Below are 18,817 nucleotides of genomic sequence, written 5' to 3'. Positions count from 1 at the left end.
TGCATGTAAAGCAAAGAATTATTTTAATCACGCCAATGCTATCTGTTCAAAAGACGCCTCTAACTTGTAAATAACTGAATTGGTCTCATTTCATGTATTACTCTGGACGTTGTGCCAAGACATACACTGGTGTAATCAAATCAGGGAGGATTTCTAGATGAAGAAATTTTCGGTTTTGTTTTTAATCAGCATTTGAGGGGATTTCATTATTGGTCCTGGGGAATTCAAATGCTTTCAACTTTGATGTCATGGCGCAACGGTGCAGAAACCTTTAAAAGGAAGAACCAAAACAAATGAAATAAAAAAGAAGAAGCAAGAAAGTGCTAAGAAGTGCTAAGATCCACCGTAAACTAAGATACCAGAATTTAGGTTCTGACCACTTAAACGTGATATCTTGTTTACCTAGGATGGGGGTGGGGATTTCCATTACCAACTGGGAGGATGAAAAACAATAGCTTAAACTGGAAACTCCCAGCAAATCCAGGAAATTAAATGAATCACACAAAGGCAGCAGAGGAAGCCAGCCAGGGGAGAGTGTGTTCAGAGCAGAAAGCATATTGTCCTGGGAAATTGAGACAAATAGCAGAGCCAGCTCAGGCTGAAAAACATACTGCGTTTATACTCTCCCCAACAGGCCCTTTCCACTTTGCTGGCAAGGAGGCAGTAAGCTGTGATTAGCAGCTTGACAAGCCGTGCTAAGTCAGGGGCCAAAATGCTTGAAAATCAGTGCTTTATCTGGCAGACTGTTCCCTGAGTCAGAAATGAGTTCTGCTTATTGAGGGCGTTCACAATACAAGTTTAAATACTCAGAGGACACAGACCTCCTCCAGTGACATGTTTGTTTCTGGTTAAATCTGACGCCATGTTCTCTCTATGACCTCAGATACATTTTGACATCTTGCTCTTACTGTATGTGCACATTTTAAAGGAAACAATGTAGTGATTCAATATCATGTGTATTTCCTAGGGTGTGTGGGTAGATGGGAGACAGGCACACTGACAGACTCTGTGACAGTGGCAGGCGTTTGGAAAACTCAGTTGATCGGTTATCCACTTATAGGCTTCAGAAATGTCAGTGAAATTAAAAGACCATTAACTGTGAATATCAGGAGCTTACCACATAGTAATTTTTGTTATAAAGCCCCCCCCCGGCCCACACTCCAATTCATCCCTATCCTGTTGCTTTTTTTTGTCACAAACTGAGAATGTGGTCTAAGGTTAAGATTTAAAAGTTTTTGCATGCTTCACTTTTTGACCCTCACTCCTGTCTGAATTAGGACAAAAGTGGGAGTTTATGTTTTCAGTTAACTGACACACTTGAGAGCAAGTGGGAGTTTAGAATAATTTAGAATTCCATCTTGCATATCTTCCACAGCTGGATGCACTACAATTTCAAGAGATTTCGTAATCCCTTAGATGAAAACCAACAAACCATGCACTTTGCTTCGGTGAAATGGTTGTAATTAACTTGGGGGCTCTAAGTAACCCATTTCACTTCATTACTATTTGGTCTGAGTAAATACCATCTTGTGTAAACAAAATATCAGCTGTGGAAAATCATTGGACTTCTCCTTTTTTAAGTAAATAATCTAAAGGTAAGTGGCATTAAGCTTTCCAGTAAAGACATTTGATAAGATGTTTCCAGTTTTGACACAGTGCACTTGAACAGGTCAGGACATTGTCAGGAAACAGCACGAAAGCTGCAAGGAGCTTTATGACCTCTCTCTGCCCCTCTCCTTCTCCCTCTGTGTGTAGAGAGGAAAAGGAAATGACTATCTAGAGAAGATAAATGACCACGAGCAATCTTTTCTATAGAATCAGTAACAGATATACAAACCGGCACTTCAGCTGGAAAATTGCTTCTCTCACTGTCTGTTACACAAATGGTTTTACATTGCCATTAAAACCAAAGAGCAATTACATCACTTAACTGAATAATGGGGTACCAATTAAAATCAGCATAGTTTCATATGTGTATATAATTGTTCTATTTTGGTAAATTAAGTAAAATTAAAATACAGTTTCTCAAGATCAGACCATTCAGTCAATCAGAGCTCCTGTCCTGTAATCAATGTGCCCATTATCCATCTCTTACCTACAATGTCTACAAGGATGTTGGCTCTAGTGTTTTTATCTCTCAAATGAACTTGAGCAACACTGGTAAATGTAAGGGTTAACAAGTCGCTGAAGTCAGCTGTTTCTACTGCTCAGTGAAGAAGGGCACTGTTTTGACGCCTGGACAATAGCATTTTTTACTATTGGCTGCCAGCTGGACATTCACTGCACACCAAGCAACACCATTGAACCAGTCAAACCATTATGTGAACTCATCACCATGAGCATCTCAAAGAGTTCGGGCAAATCCTTTTTTGTTCTCTCCCTATACCTCTGTCTCCTCTGCTCCCACCGACTGTGTGCAGCTCCTGATTTTTCAAGTGAGTTTTTGAATTATGATCATGATTGATTATGATGATGATGATGATTATGATTGTTGTTGTTGTTGTTGTTGTTGTTGTTATGTAAGAAACATTTTAAATTAGTAGTTCCGCCAAAAGGGAGAACAAATTTAGGTACCTAATGTACTTTTTATTTTTTTGTTTGTTTCTATTTTCGTCTTAACTGCCACACAGCTGCAAGGTTTGTTACGGAAACGCAATGTCAAGGTCCCTTAGTTATGTTGTCCGTTTGCAACTCTTGTTTTCCTGGATGTTAATTGCTTCCGACCCACACACACACACACACACACACACACATACTGTCTTTATGAACTCGAAATGTGCTTCGCTTGCACTATTCAGAGTCGGCGAGTTACAGCTGATATTAATGTATTGTAAACTGTTACAGTTTAACAGTTTACCTATGGGGTAAAACTCTGTGTTTATCGTTAATATTTCAAGAATTGCAGAGAGAGCGTGTTTTTAGTGCTGCTTTGCGCATGTGGTCGGATTAATAACTCCAGGTGCTGAAAGGATAGCTCCTCACAACTTTGACACACCCCTTGGCACCATTGAACAAAGACTTCAGAGGTGCCATCGGTGACTAATTGATGACAATCAATTTTCGTGGCGTTTACATAAGCTGATACAAAGCCGTATATTTTGTAACTTATAATTGATTAACGCATTACCCTGTATTAAACATGTACAAGCCTATTTCTATGTTTTTACAATAAGTAAGTAAAGTATTGTAGCAGACCATATATATAGGTCTATATATACATATATATATATATATATATATATATATATATATATATAGAGAGAGAGAGAGAGAGAGAGAGAGAGAGAGAGAGAGACAGCTTTTGCGTGAAGGGGGAGTTGGCGGGGGGGGGATTCCAGGAAACAGCGTGACTCTCCTCCCTCATTCTGTCATCAGATTCTTGTTGTTTCTTCAAGCTGTTGCCCAGGACACACTTTAATTTAAAAGCCCTGGCATTATGCTATTCCTTACATTTAAAAAAAAAGTTGTTGCTGCTTGGGACAGTATATACATGTTACGCTAATAATACCTTATAATAATAATAATATATATTTTTGACATTTAAATGATGTGCTACATTTTTAAATATTTCCTTGTAAGGTTATCTGGACCACACTGCAGGATAATAATAGCTCATTGTGTGACTGTGCCTGGTACACCGATTCACTGACAGGGTTTCTGTCTGGGCCCGTGAGATGAAGAACAGTCACCCCATTGCTGAGCGTGAGAGGACACATCCATCCCTCTATCTCAATGACCTAGTGTGATTAATCTTATCGCATCCTGTCTTGTGTTATCATAGCAGTACCACATTGGTCATGAGTTGCATTAGTGCACGTGTAAGCACTTTATTAAAGTAGTTGATTATACTCTTTGAGATTCTCTTTTCCCCCTTCAGATAGTTAATGAATCGAATATACAGGCAATTGGGATTGTAGTGTTACATGAATTTGAATATACATTGCCTTACCAAAATCAGTTACTAATTTATCAGACATTCAGTCTTGGTTGAATGTTCAGCTTTATCCTTAAAATCTCGAGTTCATTTCCCCTGATATCCTTTTCTCTTAATCATCCGGCCAAACAACTGTGGCTTCACATTCTGCTTTAATTAATAGAAACTCCTTTCGTTGGAAATGGACCAGTTTGTTGCTAAAGTGTGATTTATTCCCTGCAATTGAGTACAATTGCCTGTTACAAATCAGTAAAGAATTAATCAGGCCTACACTTCAGAATGGGCTCCAGCTGGGTTTTGGTTTGACACTTTTATAGCTGCAGCACTGGCCTTCACTGTAGGTCACTCATTATTGACTTCTGTTTTACCTCAGTAAGTTGGACCAATTTCTCCCTGTTTTCAAAGGGACACTGCAGACAGAGGCACTGGTGCTTTCAATCTCATACATTATTGTTTTTAAAAACAGCATTTTAGAAAAACGTTACACAAATACAGATAAGGATAATAACTGATGATTATACAATAGTTGTATATATACATATACTGAGTTCACATAAGATCATATAAGGAAATAAGTAAATTGAAATAAATTAATTAGGCCCTGATCTACGGATTTAAAGTCTCAAGTTCTGAGGGAGAGTGCAAATCCACCAGCGCTGCAGTCAGGTCAAGACCCTGGTGTAAATAAAATCTGAACATGCTACTTCACCTGCAAATCTCTACGATTGCCCAGCATATCTCCAGAAGATTCTGCGGAACCACACAACTCATGCCTGTGATGGTGAGCAGCTGTCTGTCAGCTGTCCCTTTAAGACAGCCATCGCGGTATTGTCTGCGTTCTACGGCCGGCGAGTGCCAAGCGATCACCTGTGCCCGACCCCCAGAAACACAACCGGAGAGAGCACTGACTGCACAGCTGCTGTAGCTGTCCAGGTATTCCCACACCACCACCCCCTGTTGCACTGAGTAATATGATTGCTTCGAGTTGATTTCAAGAAGAGAAAATACATTGTAAACTGGATGGAACATAACTGAGGGTATGAATGGTCACAGAGAGAGCAGATTAACCCTAATACAGAAGTAAGAATGACACTAATATTGGGACAGCAAGTGTTATTTTAATACAGTTTTAATGAAGCTCTTGAACATTGGACATTAGAAAGTGTGATACTGTGATGGGCAGCTTCTGTGTTGTGCAATCCCTCCCTGTGTTTTGTGCTTCAACAGAAGGTTGTAGCTGAGTGTCAGGACCAGCGTTCCTGCCAGATACCAGTAAACAGCCGTGTGTTCGGACTGGACCCCTGTCCCAGCACCAGCAAGTACCTGATTGTTTCCTACAAGTGCAGACCAGGTGAGCAGCAGGGTGGTTGGATTTAGAGAAAGGTTTAAAACTCTCCTGTCTGCTTTAAACAACACAGGACCTTGTCAACTAAAAGCTCCTAACTTATGGCAAAGAAATGTAATCATCAGTTTTCTATAGGGGCATGAATAAATAATCATGCTTTTTATGTACTGAAATTGGCAGGCAAGTTTGCAATCCTGATTAAGAATTAAACAATCTGGATCTAGTAAATTACTAGACCAACTGATGAAATTAGATTCTCCCGACACTTTAAATAGTGTGGTTTGTTGTCAACAGGTCAAGTGTTTTTACAGCAGAATAATTAAAGAAAGGTGATTCAAAAATTTAGTGCCACTGTTTATTGTTCCTCCCTGGCCCTCCCGGTCAGAGAACCACCGCAGTAAGCTGGTGTGTGAGAATGAGCGTCTGCGGCTGGTGTGCAGGAACAACACCGTCTTGGCCATCTACTCTGCTACCTTTGGACACCTGCTGCATGGGAACCCTCTGTGTCCCGAGGAGGAGAGCTCAGCACCCGACATGGGTGAGTGCAGGGCTAGGGGTCACGGAGAAAATGTGTATTGAATTAAGTAAATATAATCTTTCCATGTATGTATGCCAAATGCCTTTCTGTCTGGAAGGAGTCATCCAGTACAGTCTAACTTGGCTAAAACACAGTCTTGGATGTATGGACTATAAGCCAGTGGTTCCTTACCCTTGGACTGGAGGATCTCAGCTGGTTTGCATTCCATTTGTCAGCTACTTATCTTAATGATCTCTGCATGCTAAAGAGCTAAAAAAACAAATTTTCTTAGCAGTGAAACGGTTCTTGTACAGAACTGCAGCCCACATTGTAGACAGGCACTCCCTCTAGTGGTTTACAGTTGAACTTGCCATTGTATTTTCTTCAAGTCACACAAGGTTGCACACCACAGGGGGAGATTTTCATGTCTTCTTCTGAATACATACACACAGTGGATATGAATACAAATCATTAAGAAAGCAGATATATTTCATTTCAAGAAATAGGAAAAACATCTTGGTGTCTTTCAGAGTGCCTGTCCCCCTCCGCCCTGAGAAAGGTGTCTCGCAGGTGTCACGGAAAAGCAAACTGCTCGGTGCTTGCTGACACACAGAGCTTTGGGGATCCCTGTTTCCCAGGAGTGAGGAAGCACCTGCGTGTCTCCTACACCTGCGGTAAGTAAGAGAAGAGTAGGGAGAATGAAGTACGAAGTTCCTGGCTCAAGTTACCTTAAACATACATTGCACTGAGCTATAAACCTGTACCCTGGCTGAGTCTGTCACCCTGACCTGAACTGCTGCTCTTAATTCAATTGTGGTAGACCATGATACACTGGTAGAGCATGGGCAAGTGTGGAGCGTCATGATGCATGCTGTAGGAAACCAGGCCAGAGTCAAGGAATGACATGGTGAAATGACAATGCAAGTTTACCATTAACTTAAGTCCCCCCTCAAATAAATAAATAACACCACATCTTCTAGGGAGTTGGGGCAGCGAAGTTAAGTTAACAGCCTTATGATCTGGGTGGAGTGGAATGTGTCATTTACCGGTGCACAGGTTAGGCAGAAAGTTTGCCTTTGCCTTTGAGATTGTTAGCACGATCTCCAATGAATTTGAATGAGTTCAAATATTAGGAGAAGTGCTGAGCAGAAAAGTGGCTTGGGATGAGGTGATGCTTGCATTTCACACCCTATTTGTTAACCAGCTAACCTTTTTCTTTCTTAATGAAATGTGCAGATAGATTACCTTGTCCCAGTCTCATTGTCATTCTCTCTCTCTCTCACTCCATCTCTTCCTCTCACCATGTTCCAGTTCCAAAGAATCTCCTGGAGGAGCTGGGACGGGGGTCACCTGACCCCTTCTCTCTCTCTGACTACACACATGGTAAGTCCCTCAGAGCCCCCTCACTGATCCTCAAATAATAACCTCAGTTGATGCTTGTCTTTGGACTTTCATTCTACTCTTAGACTTTGTTCAGGCTTCTTCACAGCTTGCTGTGGGGTGCTGGGATATTGTTGTGAAGCTCTGAATTACTTTGTGTGTGTTTACCAAGGGGCTTCCTTCCATCTTACAAAATAATAGAAGTGTGCTAGCTGTTGTCATGGATTTTTCTGATTGACAGCAAGGACCATATAAATCAGGTGTGTGTCTCTGACCACTGCCTGCAGAAGGAGCAGCAGGTCTAAGCTGGGTACCGACTGAATCCCAACCATTCTGATTGGGCATTAAGCCTGGTCCCTCTTTACCCACAGGAGGCTGGTACACCGGCCCAGGAGTGTCCAGGCTTCAGGCGAAGTTGATTTATACCAGCTCATTGGAAATCTATGCCCAAATCCGGGGTATGTTTCTGTTTGATGTGCTCACGCTAAAGGGTCACTCCCGTGGCTAGATGTGTGGACACTCACAGGATGCTGGATTGGAGAGGCCAATAACAAATTAGTGAAAAGAGAGCTATAAGTTAACACTAGGGTTGCCATCTCTAGTGACATAATAGCTTCCAGTCCTGTCTAGGCAACAATCTTAAACTCTTTCACAGGGACCACCATTATATTAATTAAAATATTATATAAAGAAAAGACTTTATTTTAAAAATATTTTTTGAACATCCAAATCTGAAAATAATGTAAGGCTTAAGAATAATTATCCTAACGACAATGTCCTAATGACTAACTGATATTGCAAATCTTTTTTAACTGTGATCTTGCATTGCGCTTCCAAATTCTAAGACTTGATACAATATTGCATTGTATTGTACCAATAAAACACCTACCCCTTTATTAGGCTGTTGTTGAGTTCTGGTGTAACATTTAGCAATCCCAATTTCTAATGGTTAAGATATGTATAAGTCGTATATATATGTATAATTATATATTTATATATATATATTCGCATTAAAGGTTTGTGGTAATTGTTGTTGTTTGAATGCAAGCCTATAAAAAAATACATATTCTGCCTTATCTTTCCCCAGGACTTCCAGAGACAGTGGCCCTGTACTTTGTGTCTGGGATCTGTGCTGGCCTTGTCTTCCTCTTGTGCCTCTTTGGGCTGAAATCCACGTTGGTACGAGATGTCAAGAGCCTATGGTTGGAGCTAGGAGAAGAGCTCAAGTCCCAGAAGGCCGCAGCCGCCCAGCATGAGCTGATCGAGAACTTTGACGATGACACCTCCTCTGATTCCTCCTTCCGCCGCCTGACCCAGTCCTACCGTACAGCTAATGGCATCTTCAGCCCCGAGCTCACGGTGGAGATGGTGGAGAGGGACGAGGACAAGGAGATGCAGGACAGTGACATCTGGTTGCACAGGGACTCCAGCCCCTACGCCATCCATAAGATCAAAGCTTCCACCGCTTAGGGGCTGCCACTTACTGCCAAATACATTTTAATAGAAAGATGATAATGAGAAATTATTGGGAAATCAAACTGAATTAAAGATAAGCTTTGGAACCTCAAATTCCACATACATGTACTGAAGCAAAGCATTCCCATTGTAAACTTTCTTATATTCTTCTTATGTTCTAAGTGACATAAAGCAGCCATTAACTGTTGGGCTAGGAATTTAAGATGGGTAGCCATTTTATTTTTCAAGCTGTTTTTATTTATTTACTGTTAATGACTAAAAGCACATCAATCTTTTTAAAACTGGCTTTCCAGCAGTTTGATGGTATCATCCCTACCTTTCCTTTAATTGTTTTCTAACAAAATCCAGGAAGAAATTCAAAATAAAAGGTGGGGATCTTGATGGTTGAACTTTGTGTTGTTTTGTGTTGGTTGTGTGTTTGGTGAATGTCAAATTCTGTAAACCTGAGAATAATTTTCAAGCGACAGGTAACACTAGTTATGTAACTAGTTATTTAATTCTGTTATTGGGATATCGCATCTTCATCTGCGTAGAAAAAAAGAATATTACACCTTTAACTACATTTAGAGTACAAATTGTACTTTTTACATAATCCTCGCCTCCTGAATGAACTTTTTTTTTTTTTTTTGTGCGACTAGACTAAAAAAAAGAAACATTTTATCAGGATGTCTGGCTGCAATCCAGGAAAGTGTACATTTTTTCCATGTCCTTTTCAAAAACACAGAATATGATTTTTATATGAGATTTGCTTTACATTTACAACCAGCTTTATGTATATTTTAAAACCTGCTACTGTGAAAACAACAGAATAAAAAACTAAAAAAAATACTGTAAATTGATATTTGGTTTGTATATTTTTCTGACATTTTCTGACATCATGATTTGATCAAATGGAAATTGGCACTAGATTATCAGGTAAAATACCTTACAAAATGTAACAAAAGAGGAACAACAAAGCATGTACTCTTTCTACAATGCACAATGCATTTTGATCATGTATGATCAACAATCAATCACTTGTCTTTTTTTTTTTTTTTAACAAGGAACGCTCTCCTCCTAGTCCCCCTTCAATTCATCACTTTATACGACACATCAATCATTTGGACTGTAACGAACTGGAATCAATACATACATTTGGGGTTTGGAAATAGTGTTCTTCTTTGTCCTAAGGCAGTGATCAACTGATCCCATCCAGTTTGTAGCAACTGGAATCGACTTAACCTGGAGCTAGAGGTGATCATCAGAAAAGTACTGTAACTACTACTGGTACTAGTCCCCAACCTAGTGTGCTTAATGACTGTCAATGTTCTTTCCAATTTCCCCATCAGTTCTAACTTAGCGCATGTATGCACAGCAGGGCCCATAGGACCAAATTAGGAGTCAAGGGGATTTACAGTTTTGTCATGGAAAAATCATTCCATTATATGCCTAAGTGCACCCACCACAGGGACTAAAAAGGAAGTTTATTGAAGTCAGAGACCAACATACTAATTACAGTACCATTGCAGGAGAAATATAATCTTCACACAGTCCATTAGCTAACTAAAACATATACACCGATCAGCCAAAACATTATGACCACCTGCCTAATATTGTGTAGGTCCCCCTTTTGCCGCCAAAACAGCCCTGACCCGTCGAGGCATGGACTCCACTAGACCTCTGAAGGTGTGCTGTGGTATCTGGCACCAAGACGTTAGCAGCAGATCCTTTAAGTCCTGTAAGTTGCGAGGTGGGGCCTCAATGGATCCTACCTGTTTGTCCAGCACATCCCACAGATGCTCGATTGGATTGATATCTGGGGAATTTGGAGTCAACACCTTGAACTTGTGATTCATCAGACCAGGCCATTGCTCCGTGGTCCAGTTCTGATGCTCACTTGCCCATTGTAGGTGCTTTCGGCAGTGGACAGGGGTCAGCATGGGCACCTTGACTGGTCGGCAGCTATGCAGCCCCATACGCAACAAACTGTGATGCACTGTGTGTTCTGACACCTTTCTATCAGAACCAGCATTCACTTTTTCAGCAATTTGAGCTACAGTAGCTCGTCCCCATGTGCATCAGTGAGCCTTGGCCGCCCATGACCCTGTCGCCGGTTCACCGCTTTTCCTTCCTTGGACCACTTTTGATAGGTACTGACCACTGCAGACCGGGAACACCCCACAAGAGCTGCAGTTTTGGAGATGCTCTGACCCAGTCGTCTAGCCATCACAATGTGGCCCTTGTCAAAGTCGCTCAGATCCTCACGCTTGCCCAATTTTCCTGCTTCTAACCCCATCAACTTTGAGGACAAAATGTTCACTTGCTGCCTAATATATCCCACCCACTGACAGGTGCCATGATAATGAGATTATCAGTGTTATTCACTTCACCTGTCAGTGGTCATAATGTTATGGCTGATTGGTTACATTGTTCAATTAACATATACATATGAGAAATCAACCTCTCTCCCTCTAATAATCTACCTACTGGTGCAGGGAAATCAGTTTACATATCTTCTACATCTTATTGAAATAGTGAAAGAGTCATTAGTCGTCCTCGTCGACAGGTGGCGCTGTTTTTAAGTTCCTTTCTAAACTGAGAGGATTCTGGTTTTCCTACTCGGGCTCTGTCTCCAATTTCTCCGGCTCCAGCTTCCAGGTAGTGCATTGCAAGGGAGTGGAACCAAGTAAGCGGGGCCTGGGCGGCTGTGTCTACCGAGAAAGCCGAGAAGAAATACCGGCGACAGACTGCTGCACGGAAAAGGCAGCCGCAGGAGAAATGTAACTTACATGGTGCACGGAAAGACAGCGGCGCCGATATTGGGATGTGTTACGGTTACTGTTGCACTGCTGTGTGAATCATTTCAGGACACGATCGGTTTAGTGTGGCTCCCCCGCCCGTGACAGAAGCTCTTGAGCTGGGCCAGCAGATATTGAAAGTCACGAAGGGACATCCCTTTCAAATTGAAAGACGCGAAGGGGGTATCCCTTTCATGCGGGAAAGGCGAGAGACGTCTGGCGTGTCACCTCCAGCGGACGCCGGGGTCCAGTGTTTACTTGCCGCCGTGCGGAAGGCCGGATACCGGGGAAAGTGTCTTGCATAGATACGCGTCTGGGGAAGCAGTGGACGCATCGACCCCACGGCTATTGATGGAGACGTTTTTGGGTTTCGGACTTGGCGGAAACAGATGCATAACAATATCCTTTTCAATGCGTTTTCTGTAGTACAGATTATTTTTTATATAAATCCTTTTTTGGTTTTTGGTTTTCCCATTCTGGTTATTGACGGCGTAGGCTACGGTACAGACGGAATACAGGTGAGTTTCGGGACACGTTTGGCTTTGTTTCTTCGTTTCAGTTGTAATCCTCCCTAATGAGATCGCCCGTGCTTGGTCTGCAAAAACAATTGCATGTGTCAGTATTAGTAGCAGGCTTGATCACCATAGGTGACATGTAATATGTATGTTTATCTGTGATTCAATTACCGATGTTGTAGGTGCGCATCGGACATTACCCTGCTTACTACAGGTCTTGCAGTTTTCACAGACACTTCACCGCTTCACTTAATACTAGAGGAAGGTCGAATTAGTGAAGTCATCTTTAATCGTATTTTGCGAAACCATGCAATTAAACTAGCCAGCTTTCAAATCCGTGATGCACCTGGAAGTTGCAGAATAATTCCCATGAATCGCATGTATCTTTATGGATGAAGTTGACCGCCCCCACAACATGCATACGACATCCAAACTGCAGCTGCAAGCTGACGTCAGACATTAGTTCCACTTCAGGTTAAAGGCAATTGCAACGATTTAATTGATATATTTAAAATGGTCTGTTGTGCTTTCTCACATTTTATTTCCATTTGTTGTTTAAATGTCTGGTTCTATAAAATATAGCTATGGTGTTGATGCAGGTGGTGGTAGAGGTAGTGAGTCTTATGCTGGGACATTGTTGAACTCTTTGTAGCTCATTGCACATGATTATCAAATGCAAACGCTTCCTTGTTTTTATCAAACACATCAAGGCAGAAGCCACAAATTAAGACTGTGTACAGATCACAGCGTCTTTAGCAAAATATTTACAGTATATATCTTTTATTATTTTGTCAACATCATGTTTGCAACAACAGTTCCGCATATAATATGGATGGGTTCAGAATAGACATGCACAACCATGGTGCTGACTGGGGCTTAAAATGGCAGCAGAACTGTAATCAGCGACCCAGATCTACCCCATCTCTCCTTCTCCCACCCTACCACTGCATCCTTAACCTACTGTTTAAACCGTAAAAGGACAAGAGATCAGAGGTGGGCAGAAGGAGCCCCGCCTCTTGTCACTCATTGAACGCTCTGGAGAGTACATGTGAGTATTTGCTCTTCATAATGATGCCCTTATCAACACTTTTATTTCTGTTTGATGGTTAAGACATTGCACTTTGTTTGAGCTGTAACAGTTTCTCTTCTTTCAAATGCAAACAGTCAGAGGGGGTTAGCTGTATCATTAGGGAACTGACTGAGATTTATTTAATTATAATTAGTTTTTTCCACTTTAAAAACGTAAAGGACAAATCATTTATAGAAAATAATGACGACTTAGTGTGCTCCATTTAAGAGTTTTTTTTTTTTTTTGATGTCATGACCGTATGCAAACTACAATACCGAGGAGTCTAAGGCATGAGAGGTAGGAAGGAGCTGCATTCTTCATAGATAGACAAAAAAACAACTGTGTGTTGTAATTATTACCCAGGATGACTTCCAGTTGTCCCAAAATATGTGTTACACATTTCACAAAACATACTACTGCATCAGCAAGAAAATACAGTATAACTCACCATATTAGCCCTGACTGGAGTAAATTAAGAGGAAGTATACAGTACAGTGCAAGATTCTGTTTGCCGGGAGATTGAGTAAATGCAGAAATGTGTTAATCGTTACAGTACTGTGTTCATTGCGACTGAAGCCGGCACAGTTACCAATAGCGCACATTCAGTTACAAGGAAGAGAATTTGAAGTGCAAGATAAGTACAGATATAATCAAGAGCAATAGGAGGGAGCATCAAGATCGGGAGCAGAAAAGCATGTGTTAGAAAGTGCGTTAAAGCTAGACTGCCATATTGTCCAGGTTTAAGTTATTACAGGTGATCCAATTATGACAGCATTCAAATGTTGTCAGGAATGAACATGGCTCACTCATTGATAGTTGCATTTACATGTAACGGGACTGGCGTGCTAAGTAACATCCAAAGAGAATGCAAGGTGGCTGTTTGCAAATCCACCTATTGGTCCAGTGCTCTGTGCCTAACCAAACTGATCATCCTCAGCATTAACCAGGACATTGAATCAATTTGCTATGATGGATCCTGTATGTAGAGAGAGCTTTGTGAGAGTACACTCCAAGCTAGTTCTGGGTAAAGTGTGTGTATTTTGTGGTAAGAAAGGTAAGATGTTTTTCTGCTTCTGTGCTACTGGTGAAATGCAAATGGACTGGTCTTATCTTTTCCAGCAGACTTGTGTTTTTTACAGCAGTGATACACTGCCATGGTCTTGCAAAATGCACTTCACAGCACTGCTTTTCTGTGAGCACAGCAGTTTTGGGTTTAAGAATAATCTTACTGCACAAAACAGGAATGCTCGTACATTACCACAAGCTCATGTTATTTGCACCACAAATAATATCGAGATTTTACAAATATTTTTATCACCAGATATATTGTCATGGAGCATGATCTGAAATAGATGTATATCCTCTAAATTCAAGTCAAATTCAAAACAATGAAAATGAGTGTCTCAATATGGAGAGTGGTCAATTTTGTGAGCGATTTCCTGAATATTTTAATCGGATTATCTTTCAAAATAATCAGAAAGTCTGACCAGTGCTTCAGATGTGGTATTTTTAAAAACCTCTTATTGTCTGGATTTCTGTGGAACCAGTCCATGCATTTTTATACAAGAAAGAAAGAAAGAAGAATGTTGGAAAGATAATTGTAAAAATGAAAAACCGTGTGACATAAGTTTAGTTGTGCAGTGCAGCAGTACCTCCCTGGGGCTCATTCCGGACATTGTCCACAGTCTAATGAGACTCGAATGATTTCAGCCCTTTAACTGCATTAACACTGGTCCCCCCAGTCTAAGCTCTGCAAAGGATCTGCACTTATGTCGAGTGATATGGTCTGTAAACCAAGAGGCTAAATTAGGTTACTGGCTCTGCTCTAAGTCTCTTAAATCCCAAAGCTGTGAAAGTACATGAACAATATGGAGACCTGAGCTCTTCATTCTAGCTTGCCCTGCTTACCAGCCTCTCCTGCATGTGTTAAATGACCACTAAACCTGTTTTTTATATATATAAATAATGTCAGTTTGTGTGTGTAAGGGGATCATTAATTATTCTGTATAACACAGGGAACTGTGTATCCTGGTCAAATTACACTTATTTTATGTTGCAAGACTCATATCTCAGTCAGCGCAGGCAGTGCTTTACAATGAACAGGAAATAACTTATCACACACTCTCAAATAGAATAAAAAGGCTGATCTAGCATTTCTAAGAACAGCCCATAGGATGTTTAGGAGCTTACTGGAAAGTGGGTGGGGCAGTAAGAAGCTTATTAAACTCCAAATTAAGTAATGAAAACCCCCTTACCTGTCTGGCAGACATTTGATAGTGTGGCAGTCTCTGGGTATTTATTTTTCCTCAGTTTTTAAAGGATTGTTCTTCCTTTCCCTAAGTCAGCATTCATTTCATTTCCTGAAAAATCAACAAGGCAGTATGTTTTTGTCTATATCTGCACCAGGGCTTTTGCATTGTGCTGCAGCTATTGTAAAATCCATAAACTGCTCCTGTCGAGGTTCGCCACTTCTCTTGTTTGGCTATCGGAATGGGTCTGTTTAACACAGCACTTTCCTTTTACAATTTGATCAGTCATAAAGCTTTAAAAGAAAAATGTATACAGAAAGTTATACAAGGGAGACACCTAAGATTGTAAATGACTGAGAAACCTTCCTGTAAGAGAGGAGGAATGTGGCTACAGACACACATTCTCATTTATGCTCTGTTTACCTATTGACCAGCACCTCCAAGAGAAAAGTTATAATCTTTGCAGATGCAGATGTGTCAAAGTGCTTCTGTGTTTGTTTCAGGCTGAACGTTTTAGCGAATCCTGATGCTGTGGTGAAAAGCCCCGTACCTCAACTGTCCATACCCATCAACAGCCACTTTAACGTTGTTCAAGGTATGTGCAGGGGCGGTCTGATGGGGGCCTATTTGTAATAGGGCAAATGGGCCGAATGCTGCCTAGGCCTTTAGAAAGCTAGTTTCTGCTGTCTGAGGTATTTTTAACAGCAAACTCTGATTGGGTTCATACTCTAAGAAATAAATAACATTCTCTTGGCTATGGAAAGGTTTTAAGTGTTTAAAGATATCTTGAATTTAATTTGTAGCCCGAAGCACTATTTGGTGCAGAAGTGAGTGAGTGAGTGCATGCATAGTTGTTGAAATTGTGAGCTAATGTTGGAACAAAATATTAACTGCTTAACTTAATTAATGATATATTTGAGAAGGCTGAATTGTATTAGACCAGAAAAGAAACAGAGAAGGGGCACCTGGGGATAATTTGAAATTGGACACAAATTGCAGCAACCCTGCTAGAACTAAAGTTGAGTGATACTGGTTTATATCTCTCCAGATGTTCTGTAAACTATTTAACCACACCACTATCTTATATGGGTTAAACATTCCCACTGTGAGTACCCTGGTATAGTAGTATTGTTCCTCTGGGTTGCTGTGAAAAGCTCTCCCCTTTACTTTGACAAGAAGTTGCGAAAGGGTGCCTTTGGATCTGCCGTCTGGATGTTTTTTTTAATCCTGCATTAGAACGATTTCCCTTTGTTTGGTGTAGAAGGGTTACCATTCTAATGTTAAATGTGCTATTTTGAGTTAGTTTTTGGTCAGAGAGATGCAAGTTAATGGGACATTTTATTTATTCAGATTCTATTATGAAAAGGTTGACATGAGAGGTGGACTGCTGGTGGACTTTATTAAAACCCATTTTTATTGCTTTCAGAAGCAGAAGAGGCTCTTCTTATAGACATCCCAATCAATTGTGAGTATACGTGTATTCATTTTTGATATTTTACCTAAACTGTAGCAACTCTCTTGCCAGTGAAACCCTGATATTGAAGAACTTGCATTTAACACAAATCAGAAACCAAACAACATGTAAAAATGTATATACCCAGTTATCTTTAGCAGCACTACTGGAAAACAAATGGAAGAGTTTTAGCATTTAAAAAGAAAGTATGGGACGTGGTGTGAAAGTTTGTGTGGCATTCAAGTGTATAGGAATTTACACTGTGTTGAATGTCTTTCATAATTTTATTTTTAATATTCTACTGCTTTGAAGAGCACTGCCTATCCATTTATGTCTTATTTATTTCAAATGTTATACCCTGCATTTGCTAATAATTTGGTATCGGGAAGAAAAGATTACTTACTTTGCATGTACATTTTATTAGAGATTCCTATATGGTATTACATTAATCTCAACAGAATGAATGTAGATTTGCATGTGCCCAGCCCTTATCCCATGTCAAGGTGTACTTGGTAACCAAGCTGCAGGACAATACCCCTCTGTGTACATGTAGTCTGCCTGGGAGCGCTGTGTAAAGCCTGCTTGTCCTTTCCATGTATGCTCAGCTTCCTGCTCGATCCGTGTGTGCGGAGACAGTGTTCCAGATCTGCAACTGCAGCTGCCAGATGATGAGAGGAGCCAGTCCTTCCTATCACAGCTGAGGAAAGCCAAACAGCAAGGTGAGCAAGTGGATTTGCTATGGGTTAGTTTGATGCATTAAAAGGGCAAGGCTGTTGGGACTTAATCGCTGTATTCACATCCCACTATAGATCAAACCTATTGGGACAGGGTGCAACCTTGGCTTTGGTGACTGTTGCAGTCCTCACAAATCTGAAATAGAGAAATAAAGTACTGCTTCTCATGGGGCTCTCTCTGGTTCCTTGCTGATTTTGGTGCCTGTTATTCTCTATGAACCAATACGTTGCTCTCCAAACTTTGTGACGAACTATGAACTAGCCCCCTACAAACGTTTCTCATCAGTGCTGGATTCGCAATGTGGTCTTAAATATAGAAATGGAGGGAGACTTGTATAAATATTTTTTTCTAATATAGTTTTGAAATGCTCAAGGTAAATTGGACTAGTACTAGGTCTTAGTACCTGCTAAAACATCTAGTGAAATTTGCCCAAGGACATGAACTTTGTGCTTATCTGGCATGGCTTCACTGCAAAAAACACAACTTGGGTTAACATGTGAGAAGCCATAAAAGCCAGTATAATTGTCAGGGCAGAGAGGAGTATGGGACTTAAAGTGTTTCAACCGAAATATAAAAACGCGCGCCACCAAAGAGAAAAATAATCGCTTAAAGTCAAAGCACTTTGTGTGAACTGTGTGACTCATTTGAAAACCAGCTCTACCTGTTTTACTGATGCACTTTTTTATTGTCTGTTAATAATGAACAAAGTCATACCCAGTGGATATGTAACTTTTTACTACGTCTCCTTTGTGTCAGCAAGTGTGGACGCTATTCTTGGCATCTGCCTACACATCCTAGTGCTTTTGTGCTTTGAGGGTGTAATTTGAACTTTATCCAAACTATTGTTTGCTTCAAGCATTCATTATCAATGTAGGCCATTCTGAGAAATATCACAATGGCAGCTTTCAAAATAAGGACGGACATTTATTGAAACTTTATTACAGATGTTTATCTGCAAACTGCTTAATTTGGTTATGATACAAAGCTCCTCTTAGACCGATGTTCATCTTGATTTGGCCCGTATATAGTCTGGTTTTGAGCAAAAGTATTATTGAAATGAAAAAAAACATAACATGAATACTTTGATTCTACATTTTCATGTACAATAACACATTTGTATGGATCATAATTGTAATTTTGTAAATAATATCACAGAAATCCATTTTTATTTTAATATTAAAAGTCTCCTGTATCTTGTTTTCTGCTCTCTGCTTTGTGAATGGCATAACAAAATTACAGATAACTTAATGTATGTTTGTGGGTGTGTATATAAATATATAATTGTACATTATATTGTGTGTGTGTGTGTGTGTATACAATGCCTTGCGACAGTATTCACCCCCTTTGGCATTTTTCGTATTTTGTTG

At 40.4% G+C, this 18,817-nt stretch overlaps 2 protein-coding genes across 7 annotated transcripts in view; both read left to right on the top strand.

Moving 5' to 3' along the window:
• Positions 1-2,240: 2,240 nt before the first annotated feature.
• On the top strand, positions 2,241-9,041 carry LOC136759930 (protein eva-1 homolog C). Of its 2 annotated transcripts, XM_066715074.1 has the most exons (8): positions 2,241-2,435; positions 4,668-4,867; positions 5,162-5,285; positions 5,665-5,817; positions 6,327-6,470; positions 7,108-7,179; positions 7,548-7,634; positions 8,264-9,041. In XM_066715074.1, exons 1-8 carry the CDS (start codon positions 2,336-2,338, stop codon positions 8,644-8,646), a joined length of 1,263 nt encoding a protein of 420 aa, XP_066571171.1. In that variant the 5' UTR covers positions 2,241-2,335; the 3' UTR covers positions 8,647-9,041. The 2 variants fall into 2 exon arrangements, with proteins under 2 accessions (XP_066571171.1, XP_066571172.1); XM_066715075.1 differs by lacking the exon at positions 7,548-7,634 and having other exon boundaries at positions 2,242-2,435.
• Positions 9,042-11,958: 2,917 nt separating this feature from the next.
• Positions 11,959-18,817, top strand: part of ocrl (OCRL inositol polyphosphate-5-phosphatase) — a 31,096-nt gene continuing 24,237 nt past the window's right edge. For 2 of the 5 annotated variants that reach the window (XR_010820127.1, XM_066715069.1), the window contains exons 1-4: positions 11,960-12,992; positions 15,766-15,857; positions 16,689-16,727; positions 17,321-17,434. Coding sequence is in view for 4 of the 5 variants with exons in the window: in XM_066715069.1 (XP_066571166.1) it covers positions 12,991-12,992; positions 15,766-15,857; positions 16,689-16,727; positions 17,321-17,434 (247 nt within the window). In the remaining variant the exon portion in view is untranslated. Of the gene's footprint in view, positions 12,993-15,765; positions 15,858-16,688; positions 16,728-17,320; positions 17,435-18,817 lie in introns of all 5 variants that reach the window. The other 3 variants (XM_066715070.1, XM_066715071.1, XM_066715072.1) reach the window with 3 other exon arrangements.

The sequence above is a fragment of the Amia ocellicauda genome, chromosome 10, assembly GCF_036373705.1.
Source record: "Amia ocellicauda isolate fAmiCal2 chromosome 10, fAmiCal2.hap1, whole genome shotgun sequence".
Classification (NCBI taxonomy): domain Eukaryota; kingdom Metazoa; phylum Chordata; class Actinopteri; order Amiiformes; family Amiidae; genus Amia; species Amia ocellicauda.
This window is presented reverse-complemented; position numbering and strand designations above follow the sequence as displayed.

Bases quoted from the DNA above. Each gene is read 5' to 3' on its own strand.
- LOC136759930 (XM_066715074.1), top strand. From the start codon at position 2,336: ATGAGCATCTCAAAGAGTTCGGGCAAATCCTTTTTTGTTCTCTCCCTA. The intron at 2,436-4,667 runs GTGAGTTTTTGA...ACGATTGCCCAG, and splicing joins TGCAGCTCCTGATTTTTCAA to CATATCTCCAGAAGATTCTG. The intron at 7,180-7,547 runs GTAAGTCCCTCA...CTTTACCCACAG, and splicing joins TCTCTCTGACTACACACATG to GAGGCTGGTACACCGGCCCA.